The sequence below is a fragment of the Electrophorus electricus genome, chromosome 25 (assembly GCF_041902795.1).
Source record: "Electrophorus electricus isolate QZ-2024a chromosome 25, ASM4190279v1, whole genome shotgun sequence".
Lineage (NCBI taxonomy): Eukaryota > Metazoa > Chordata > Actinopteri > Gymnotiformes > Gymnotidae > Electrophorus > Electrophorus electricus.
This window is the reverse complement of record NC_137521.1, coordinates 2,136,012-2,147,747: the sequence shown is the minus strand read 5'-3', so window position 1 is coordinate 2,147,747 and position 11,736 is coordinate 2,136,012. Positions and strand designations below refer to the sequence as shown.

The 11,736-nt window shown below is 49.2% G+C and overlaps 1 protein-coding gene across 3 annotated transcripts in view; it reads right to left on the bottom strand.

Moving 5' to 3' along the window:
* The window catches only part of fbxl17 (F-box and leucine-rich repeat protein 17), a 171,471-nt gene that overhangs the window by 46,261 nt on the left and 113,474 nt on the right, over positions 1-11,736 (bottom strand). For all 3 annotated transcript variants that reach the window (XM_081707612.1, XM_081707613.1, XM_026999750.3), the window contains one exon: positions 6,445-6,521. In XM_081707612.1, the coding sequence (XP_081563738.1) occupies positions 6,445-6,521 (77 nt within the window). The remainder of the gene's footprint in view (positions 1-6,444; positions 6,522-11,736) is intronic.

The following is an 11,736-nucleotide window of genomic DNA, read 5'->3' as shown; positions in this document are numbered from 1 at the left end:
GAGACAGACAGGAAAGGGAAGTGAGGCGCAATCCATCACCGTCTCGCACGTTTAGCGTGGACACCTTAGGCTTTGGGGGCGGAGCTACGCAGGCATCAAAAAATGAACAAGGAGGGGAGAATGGAAAAGAAAAAAAAAAAAAGAAAAGAAGGAATGAGAAGGCAGGATAGAGAGAAGGAGAGAGAGAGAGAGAGAGAGAGAGAGACAAACAGAGAAAGACAGAACGGGGGAGAGCAAGCCCCACTTCTTTCACTGAGAGTTAAAGCAGCGAGCTGCTCTTATCAGACTCTACTAAGAGGGCCAGATTACACGTCCAACCCGCAAAGCCTTTTCTCCCTCGGCACTCGGCCCACAGATGGGACGCACACGCCGCCCCCCCGCTCCCCACGCGCACACAAACAGCAATTCCATCTTCCATTTACACACTTACTCATTCTCCCCGTCGCTCTGGTTTCACACTCACATTGCAGTCAGATAAGAAACAGAAAGCAGGGAAAAGTGAGCAGGGGTGGGGGGCTATGCTGACCAGTATCAAAATGACCCAGCCAACAATAAAGCCAGCTGTGTAGGACTGAGTGTAAATGATATTCTAAATCTAATCAGTTTGGCAGCACCGGGGCATGAAAAATGCCAAATATGATGTCAGTGTTACTGTGCTACTATGTCCCCTTTCTAGCAAAGAACACGCACTGCCTGCCAGTGCCCTTAACTGTCCGTTAATAGGGCAAAAAAAAGTGTCCTGGTATGGCACCAGGACACAGTATGTAACGCGCCAATGTACACACTGAGCCAACACCTAACGAAGCAGCAACTGTTTGCTCACACATGTCTGTTCTGAGCACAAATATTTCTATAATTCCACAGCAGTGATCTAGAGAATGGTGAGCGGGTTATTGGAGACAGGTGACTCTCTCTTTCCATCTCACTGACAGACAGACACACACCTTATTACTAACACCGAGAGCAGAAATGTTTATTCCCCATCGCCAAGCCTGTTAATGCCAGTGTAAGAGGATTAGCATCTAATACACATCTTTTTGCCTTTTTGGGTGTGAAATATCCTGTTTCAATTCCTAATAGTCACCTTCACAATTCTAAATCTCTTTGTGTCAGTCTGAGTGTGTGTGCGTGTGTCTGTGTGTGTATGTGTGTGTGTGCGCATGTGTGTGTGTGTGTGTGCGTGCACGCGTGTGTGGGTGCGTGTGTGTGTCTGTGTGCGTGCGTGCGCGCGTGTGTGCGTGTGTGTGTCTGTGCGTGTGTGTGTCTGTGCGTGTGTGTGTGCGTGTCTGTGTCTGTGCGTGTCTGTGTGTGTGTGCGTGTGTGTCTGTGCGTGTGTGTGTCTGCGTGCGTGCGTGTGTCTGTGCGTGTGTATCTGTGCGTGTGTGTCTGTGCGTGTGTGTGCACGTGTCTGCGTGCGTGCGTGTGTGTATGTGAACCCCAGTGCTTTGCAATGACAGAGGCTCAACCTATAAATATGTAGCTTCAGTGTTATGTCTTATTAAGAGGACGACGAGTACCAGCATGTCGCTCAATAGCTCAGGTAGCAGACAATTAATGATATTAAAACCTGGTGTTAACTACATTTGCAGAAGAGATTGTGAGCCAGAGAGGCATCTGACTTGAACAACCTAAAGGTATGCTTGCAATTTTAGCCATATAAAGCCAAGTTATTCTACTAATTTTATCAGCCATCAACTTAGGCATGATTTATATTACAAAACATATCACATTTCAAATGTCATGTGTATGTGTGATACAATTGCCCACATTCCACAGCCTAGTGCATGTATGGCTGACAGTGATATTTTGTACACACAATAACTTACAAATCTATTACATGTACTTAGGTGTCGCCGGTGTGAATGCATTACTGTTATGCTTTACCAGTCACTGGATTAACCTTTAAATTCAGGGAGGGGTTTAAAGCAGAGAGACAGAGAGAGAGAGAGAGAGAGAGAGAGAGAGAGAGAGAGAGAGAGAGAGAGCGCGAGAGAGAGAGAGGGAGAAAATGAAGAAAAATGTCATTGTGAATAGCAGCGCTGACTCACTCAGTTCCTATTAATCAGTGACTCAATGCCACAAAGAGATGGTGCACTTGGACACAGCGATGGGATTTGCTCTTATTGTACCACCGAGAAATGAGGATCAATGGTGCACATTAAGGCCGCTACCTGAGGCGGGCTAATCAGCAGAGGAGTTTTGCGAGGATCTGGCAACGCCACTCTTGCGTAACCCTCTTTATTCACCTCCGAGTTCAACTCGACACTCAAGCCAAAAACGCCCCCAAAGGCCAACATGGCATCATTCAATTCAATTAGCGCGGCCTCCGGGTGATTCCGCCGGTAATTTCAAAAGGAAGCAGGACTCGGCGCGGCATGGCCAAGGCGGAATCTTTATGCGGCGTGCGGGACAGGAAAACAAAGTGTCCAAACACATCAAACTAGACAAACATATCTGCGGACGGATTTTAAAGACACCAGCTGTTCGAGCCATTGGATCCCTCAGCCACGGTTCAGCAGTATACATGCACGCGTGCATGTTGATGAGAAAACCGATTTGTCGGGAAATTTGTGGGTGTCAATAAACGCCCGGTGCCAGGCTCCGTAATCGCCAGCCTCAGCTACGGCAGCCGCACTCCATTACGCAGAAAATGTCACCTCATTGTTAGCGATGGAACAAATGGCTTTTTGCTGTCCATTAGTGAGGTGAGTGGTCTCCGTCAAGACCGGGCTCTGTAATCTTCTGTTGGCGCACTTCCCTGGTTCCTTTGTTTTCTTTTTAGGCCGTTCTTTTCTTTTTCGACCCCCCCACCCCCCCCCGGTCACAAAGTGAACAACGGCAATTTTCTGATGCGCTTGAGTACAGTAAATCAAAGTCTTACAGAGTCTCTTAGCATTGTTATAACAAATGTGCCTTTGCCGTAACGTGCGTTTTCTCTCTCTCTCTCTCTCTCTCTGTCTCTCTCTCTCTCTCTCTGTCTCGCTCGTGAGGCAGGTGAGGGGCACAGCAGGCTGGCCCCCCCCACCTTTTTTTTTGCCAAACAAAGGGCTGAAGCAGTGCCACAGATCGGAGAAGTCATCACGCAAACGGATCCGCCGCAGAATGTGGAGCAACGCACTGTGGAAATTGGTTGCTTAACCTGCGCGGCTGTGCCCCTGTGCGTGAGGCGTGCTTTGGGGGTGTCGAGAGCCCCGCGCCGCGCCACGCCCGCCTGGAATGAATACAGAACAATCGGATACACAATATGAATCTGCTTTATGCCCCACGATGCACACGGCACCGATGTGACATGGCTCACCAAAGCATGTAGGAATGGCAAACATGGAGAAAAAAAAAAAAGTAAAATGAGGTAATGTGGGAGAGATCTTCTGAGCTAGCTATATATGAGATTCACGAGGCAAAAGACTAGGGTACCAGCCTTCCCAGTCTGCTGCAGCAATCCGTCATAACGCTGGTGAGCTCGGAGATACAGCCATCCATGTGTGATCTGCATACCGATCACGTCCGCATCAATGACTAAATTAAATATCCAACCAACCGGCCTGACAGGGGGGTTCGCCAGGGGGTGGGCGTGATGTGGGGGGGGGAGAATCCTCATGGGCCCAGCGAGTGTGACCTCGGTGCCGCCAGAACTCTTCCTAAAGTTCTTCTACTCGCTACACGCTTCAGCTCGGACACCGGCGCTTCCCGAACGGTTCCCGTTAAGGACCATTGCGCGTGACGGGCTGATGGAAAACAGCTCAGACTCCGAAGTCACTCGAGACTCATGAATACTTGTTGGGATATCTACCGGAGGGCCCTTGAAAGAAGACCAGCGGCTCCGGTAAGCTCCAAGGGCTTGGACACCCAAGACGCCTGGCCCTGGCTGTGTCTGGCCACAGCTTGTAAATCAAACTCCAACCAGAGCATTATGACCAAGGCTCTGGAAGAGGAGTCACGAACCGTTTCTGCTGTAACCTATAAATGCGGAAAGGCCGGTCACAGCCTCTTCTCAATGCAATTAAACACTGGCCGGCTATGAAGGAGGACTTAATGGAAGCAGGCTTTTGGCTTCGGGTTGGTTGGGAGTACACGTGTTGCTGTTGGACGCTTTGTCGAGTAAGTGCTCGTCGGTCTGCCCACTTTGCCGTCTATGTGTGGTGGGCTATTTAGGTGCTAAGTTGCACATAATGGCAGAAATTGTGCATTACCAAAGTGCTTTCTAGGAAAGGTAATTAAAAGCAAACATTCAGAGAAAGAGCAACAGGAGGAAAAAAACCCCACAAACAAACAGGACAAACCCCCCCCCCCCCAAAAAAAACAAAACAAAACACAGAGACCACTTCAAAAATCCATTTATAAATATGAATCCGTGTTGAACAGAAAAGAAAAGAAAAATATCCAGAAGCAACGGGCAGATGCAAAATCTCATTTCTGTTACCCGGTTTATGAAAAGCAGTCCAGGAAATCGACCAATCATTCAATTAGGAGCACAGGCTAGAAGAGCAGGCATGTCTGCTGTATCGTCTGACCACGGTCAGTGCCGGACACACATTAGCACGGGGAGCCCCTGAGTTCACCCTAGAAGCGCAGATCGAGTGTCCGCAATTAATCTTGTTTAAGTGGTCAAAAAGACGAATCAACAAGATATTTAGTGTGCATTCCAGGGTGTCATTAGTGTACTGTTTTGATCTCGCGGCCATTCATCACAGCGCGGGCTTTGCAGCTCAGAGGAGTCTCAGATGCAGGGGTCGATGCTCGACTGAGGTGATTACAGTCAGAATTAGTTCTTCTGAGATAAAACAAATGGCCGGGAGGTCCTGGAGTGAGCTCATGCATTAGTGCGGTGCTTATATATAATTACCTTAAGTGGGCTGAAAATACATTAGTTTGAGTATCGGAGCTTCCTCAAGGGAGCACTTTGAGCCCACGTTTCTGGCGAATAATTTCAGCAATTTCTGCACAGACTGGGCCCACCTTCCGTTACTATGGCCACTCCGAGCTTGGCTTGAAATGGAATCTTCCTGAAGGCGCCAAGCCGACCTCACGCTGATGAGAGCCGAGATCCTCTCTTAGCTTTGCCCACGCTAGCGGTGACATTCGCTGAGCTCGCGCAGGCGTCCTTGAAAGGGACAGGCCGGAACACGTGGAGCGAAGTCACCTGTAGAGTGTCCTTCAGGACAATGAGCTGGAAGCTTCCGGAACACGTGCGCTCATTTTCCCAAGCTCGCGCCGATAGCGCTCTGCGCTAGCATCGCCCGTGCTGAAAGTGACACCTGGAGGTGGGCCGCGAAAGAGACGAGCTTCAGAAACGTGGCGTAAAGTCACCTTCAGGCACCGTCTGAGTGCTGGGCTGGTTACGGCCAAGACCTCGGGAGCTCAGGAAGGAAGGTTCCCAGGTGCTGGGTGCCTGTGTTTATCGCTGGAGAGATGGCAGCCCATGCCAAGGTACCCAAGGCCCGGATCTGCTCTGCCACCCTGCGGCTGGCGCCAAGCGCGCTCTGGTGTGCTCCTGCATAAGAGGCAGGTGTCTCCCTCCCCAACTCATACCACGTACATGTCTGCATATGTTCAGTTGGCTTGCAGCTGACGCAGCTGCTTGTTCCGCTGGCCGAGCGTGTGCAAAACGAGTGGGAAGGCCAAACACAGTGGCTGGCAGCAGGAGGGGGTGTGGTCAGCTGTCATTACACACGTGGGCGCCAAAACATGCAAATGCCCTCATTTACCTGTGAAGTGAGTGAAGTTTACTGCAGTCAAAGTAAACCTGAAACGCGCAGTAAACCAACAGCGTTTGCCGGGTCTCCGCTGTTGCCAAAAATCCCGGCAGTGTAGTCGGGTTGCGTTTGTCCTCGACGCCCTCGGCATTAATGGGCACCGCACGCACGGCCTCGCCGAAGCAGGCGGGAAAGAGAGCTTCTCCTTGAGAGCCTCTGCGTTTATGTGCCAATAAAAGCCAAACGGGTCTCCATTACCTCAGGCAGAGAACAGTAACAGACCCCCCCACCCCAAGCCCCGCCCCCGCCCACAATCCCCTGCCTTCACCCAGCGCATTCCAATGCATGTCCGACATGAAGGATGTCCCGGCTGAGCCACCGTAGTACACTTGGTGACGGACGCTCACTCACATCCAAATGACAATCTGTCACTGAACGTCTGTGCGGCACAACGATTGTCTGCTCACGGCAGTAAGTCACAGTGAGTCGGCCTGAGCGCCATGCGCTCAGACAATTACCCAGACCAGGCTTTCGCTCTGACTGATAACCAAACGGCCATGCAGCATTTGTCATCTGAAATGGCTTTTCGTGGAACAAAGTATTTCTACAAGAAAATACGAGCCGAGGCACGCTGCTGAAGTGACGGTGGAATCACGCGGCTTGGGATGTGTCGGAGTTCTCTCGGCATCTGCCAAAGGCAACGTTAAGTGTCTGTGTTTAGGGCAAATGGACAACCAAGTGCCAGCCTTACCATAATCCGTGATCTTACAGGACACCAAGTATAGCTCTTTTAAACTTCTTCCCTCCTTGGCAATGATCTCCACGCACCTGTATTAAAAAAAGAAAAAAAGTCACGTAAGGTATCCAGATTTTTTAGCAAGTCGGGAATAAGGTCTTTAAAGGTCTCCAGAGTTATGCTTTTATTTCAGTTGGTTCACACACAGGCAGACAGCAGTGAGGAGAAACGTCTGCTGCCCCTGCACTGCTGGCTGTTAAAGGAAGTGCTCATAATTCTACAGCCTAATTGGATCACACGTTGCTGGGCCGTTGACAGCATGCACCGCCCTGCTGATTAAAGGCGACACCCAGACAGGCTTTCCTTCTCTGCCTATTCAATGTTTCAGTATGTTGAGAAAGTGGCTTCTGTAAAGAATTAAAAATGTACCTGACTAATTTAAAAATGTTATTGCTAAGCCAACCCTGCCAATGCCTGTGCCTTGTACCTTTTTGTCTAAACACACTGACCCAATTGTTTTCCATTCAGACTTGAACAAGGCACATCCACTGTGCAGTACCGCCATAGTTCACTTAGCTTAACAAGTCTTAAAATACGCCATCTAATCAGGCTGATAAGCAGAGCACAGATCTGTCTCTGTGAGCACTGACGACGATGTGGCCAATTAAGATTCGCTTACCAAATGACAAGATGCTGGCCAAGCTTTCAAAACTTTCAAAATGTTCTGTGCCATTGAACTAAATTGCTCATTAAAAGAATTACATTGCATTAAAAGGAACATGTTTCGCTTTTGGATGTTCGTCTTGAGTAGATATAAATGCTGCCAGCTCCAGTTCACTGGTCTGAAGTGCCCTATTTCAGTAGGGGACAATCGAATTTAGGCCTCATGCTTTGCGACAGGACAGCCAGCTTGGTGCTCCAGCCTTCTCCCATAGCTCACTTTCCACCTCAAATTATATTTTGAAATGCTGTGAGCGGTAAAAAAAAAAATACTCAAAACTGACTCATATTTGACCTTCGTTTCCACCCACAGCAGAACGTCCATCAAGTCTTTGTGTCTCCATCACGCCAAGAAACACGGTGCTTTTAGCTCGCGGATCTAATGTACGGAAGCCATTTTGGGGAGCTAATCGCGTTTCCGCATCCCTGAAGGAGCACTTTGGCCCGGCACATGTGCAGATCCTCCGGCGCCGGTCGGCTCTCCCCGTCCCGTTGTCTGAAACTCATCCTGCGACGGCCCCGTGTCTTTTCGTCCCGTCGAGCTATCGGGGGTTCCGGCGCTCACGATGGCCGAGGGACTGCAAACGAGCGCATCGATCCCGGGAAAAAGTGCGACACGGGAGAGAGCGTGCAGCACCCGCGGCCCTCTGAGAGCTCGTTACAAGGCACCCTGCGCTCGGGGGCCGGGCCAAAGCTAATTAGGGCCGACATCAACCAGGAGCGGCAGCGCTTTTATGGCCAGTGAGGACACGTCCAGGAGGACGTTAGTGGAGAGAGGCATCGCCGGGACGCACTAAAGGGGCCGCCACGATCCAGACGAGGCTCTGTGACTTAAGAGACTGCATCGTTAGAGGAAGCGTGTGGATCTGAGAGGGTGTTATTGATGCTGTGGTTTACACAGGGACGATAATTGTGTCTTATAAACGAAAACGTTACTCGCGCTAACTGCTGGTCTCCGGCATTGGCTGTGGGACTCTTTCGCCCCCTACACTGGTGCTGCCCAGCCATGACTCGAGGCCTTGATATCCAATAAAGGGACATTAAAGTAGTTTCCATGACAACAAGGACAGTCTGCTGTCAAGCAATTAGGCCACATGTCAGAGTGGAGCAGAGGAAACAGAACAAGTGCAGGGGAAAGGAAAATCTAATCGCTAACTTGGTCATTCTGAAGGCAATCAATGCAAAACACACACACACACACACACACGCACACAGGCACAAAGGTGCCAGTCAGACGACGAGCATGTGGTCTGATAAATCCTGTCATTCTGACAGCACATATAACTTTGTCCAAATCAAATGGCCTAGAAAGGCCATAATGAGAATAAAGACACAAGCCAGGATAACTGCTTTGTGTACCGATGTTCATGTTTTCGGCTATTAATACACGTAGGCCTTGCAATAATTGTTAATGATGGGAGACAAATATGTAATAACTTTCGCAATGATAGTTTGAGTCAGTTTTAGTTTCATTCTTTAAAAGAAAAAAAAAACGAGCAAATTCCTAATTAAAAACAAGTTTAATGTAACTTTGGATTCAAATAAGTCTCGAGCAAAGTCTCAGTTAAACAAAACTTCAGGTCAAAAGTTAACAGAACGTTAGTTTGTCAATTTTTACAATTCCCTATAAAAAGAGGGATGATATGATGGTCAAGAAAGACAAGAAAAAAAAACAGCTTTATAAGAGATATTGAACGTGTGTGTGTGCGTCTGTGAGTGTGTGCATGTGTGTCTGTGTGTGAGTGTGTCTGTGAGCGTGTGCGTGCGTGAATGTGTGTGTGTGCGCGTGTGAGAGTGTGTGTGTGTGTGTGTGTGTGAGTGTGTGTGTGTGAGTGTGCGAGTGTGTGTGTGAGTGTGCGAGTGTGTGTGTGCGTGTGCGTGTGCGAGTGTGTGTGTGTGTGCGAGTGTGTGTGTGTGCGTGCGTGCATGAGTGTGTGTGTGTGTGCGTGCGTGAGTGTGTGTGCGTGCGCGAGAGTGTGTGTGCGTGCGTGTGTGAGTGTGTGTTTGTGTGCGTGAGTGTGTGTGTGTGTGCGTGTGTGTGCTCGTGTGTGAGTGTGTGTGCGTGCGCGTGTGTGAGTGTGTGTTTGTGCGTGTGTGCGTGTGTGTGTGTGCGTGTGTGTGCGTGTGTGCGTGCGTATGTGTGCGTGTGTGTGTGCGCGTGTGTGAGTGCGTGCGTGTGTGTGTGTGTTTGTGTGCGTGTGTGAGTGTGTGTGCGTGCGTGTGCGCGCGCGTGTGTGTGTGTGTGCGCATGTGTGAGTGTGTGTGTGTGTGCGCGTGTGAGTGTGTGTGAGCGTGTGTGTGCGTGTTTGTGTGTGTGTGCGCGTGTGAGTGTGTGTGTGCGTGTGTGTGTGCGCGCGTGTGAGTGTGTGTGTGTGTGCGCGTGTGTGTGTGCGTGTGTGTGTGCGCGTGTGTGAGCGCGAGTGTGTGTTTGTGTGTGTGTGCGTGCGTGTGCGTGTGTGCGCGTGAGTGTGTGTGTGCGTGTGTGTGTGTGCGAGTGTGTGTGTGCGAGTGTGTGCGAGTGTGTGTGTGCGCGTGTGTGTGCGAGTGTGTGTGTGCGCGTGTGTGTGTGTGTGCGTGTGTGTGTGCGCGAGTGTGTGTTTGTGTGTGTGTGCGCGCGTGTGTGAGTGTGTGTGTGTGTGTGAGTGTGTGTGCGCGTGTGTGTGTGAGTGTGTGTTTGTGTGTGTGTGCGTGTGTGAGTGTGTGTGTGTGTGTGTGCGTGTGTGTGTGTGTGTGCGTGTTTTGTGTAAGAAAGAGGAGGGAGAGAGTGACCGCATCTTTTCAGAGGTCAGTGTCAGCGCAGCATCACACGACTACAGGGAAAACAATAATAAACCCATCAGCTGCGTGGACAGACCAGGCCCTCCCCCACGTCCCCGATGTCCAGTGCACCCCTGCCCGGGTGAAAAGGCCTCCGTCTCTGTCTCGGCCCTGCAGCGTCTCACCAAAACCTCAGAGAAGCTCAGCGGTGGAGAAATGGCAGCAAATGAGACTCTGCAGTCAACAGCAGCACCAGAAATCCCAAAAAACACTGTTGCTATACATATTTAAAACAATACACCAATGTCTGCGTGGACTGATAAGATCACTTTTATTATTAACAAACTTGTTGCAGGCTTCTTTCCGTCTGTCTCATATCAGCCGTTCTCCAACAACTGACACCGGATACCAGCCATCAGGCTCCACAGACAATGAGACCCCACAGGAGAAGAACTGGCTCAGTGTTCCAGGCTGGACCCGGGTCAGTCATGCTAAGGAGTGTGTTGGTTGAGTGGTACCTGCATTACCCAGTCGACTTCAGCACTTAACACTCAGGATGGAAAAGGTTTTCCAAGAGAAAGTCTTCTGTTCAAACCTCGAAGACATCACTAGCAGACACACTCCAACAACGCGCTTGCAACATATTAATGAGGAAATGCAATAAAATGCACAGGTTGTATCAATGGAGTCATGAAAATTTCATATTTCATCAGTTCAAGTAAAGTCAGGATTGGAATTTTGCGCAACCAGTGAGTGATTCAAAAACAATGAGTTTTTCAGAGACCCCGATGCACCTAACTACCGCAAATGTCTGAAGACATACTGACACAGTGCAGTAAATTATATAGCACAGAGACATATCTCACAAAAACACAGCAAAACACACTGGCAGAACACAGAATATAATGAACCACTCAGCCTTGAAGAGACTCAGGGTGTTGTAAGATGTGCAAATCATTTTAAATGTACTTTCAACACATCCACCTCCCACTCACATATACACTTTATTACATTTACCATATTCCTCATTGTGAAGGTACAGACTGCTGCCTAACTGTTGCTATGCACAGTTTGCTTGCCTTCCTCCACCCCTTTCGTGACTGGTCAGGTTCTGTCTGGCGGGTCGGCGCTGACTGGGTATTATCTGGATGGCAGACCAATCCTGAACGCCGCAGCGAGTGAGAAGTCAGGGGCATGGCGGCGGGTGTTGCACTGCGAGGAGCATGCGAGGCAGCCGACGTGCCGCGGGTTTCACTCGCGGGTCGAGAGTGCTCGTGTAACCGCGGCGACCCTGCGGTCAGAACGCGATTGCTGAGGAAGTCCTGGAAGATGGCGGTCACCAACACTGGGCTATAACATATGTACTATAGTCTTTAAAAAAATAAAAAATAAAAAAAATATATATATATTTTTTTTTTAAGTAAATAAATACAAAAAATTAATTGAATGCAAAATTACAGCCAGCCAGCTGGCACAAAGTTCTCTAAAGGCAACACAGGAGAACAAGGCTGGAATGAAGGCAGTTTAGGTGCACACAAAACCTCAAGGCCACGTGTCCTCTATTCGGGTTTTTTTTTTTTTCCGACTAAAGAAATAAGATGTAAGAAATGCTGGCTTTGATGGACAAAAAGAAACAAGAAATAGAGAAACTTTTCAAGGTCTCCAAAGGATGAAGGGATAAAAGACCCAGTATATAAATACAGCTGAGAACTTCAGCCTCTAGCCTTAATGAAATGGAAGGGTGGGAACCTGTCATCCAAGTGGAGTACAGCAAACCCTTTTTATACTGGAGACAGCGCTTGGGGAAATTATTTGCGTAGTAAATTTTGG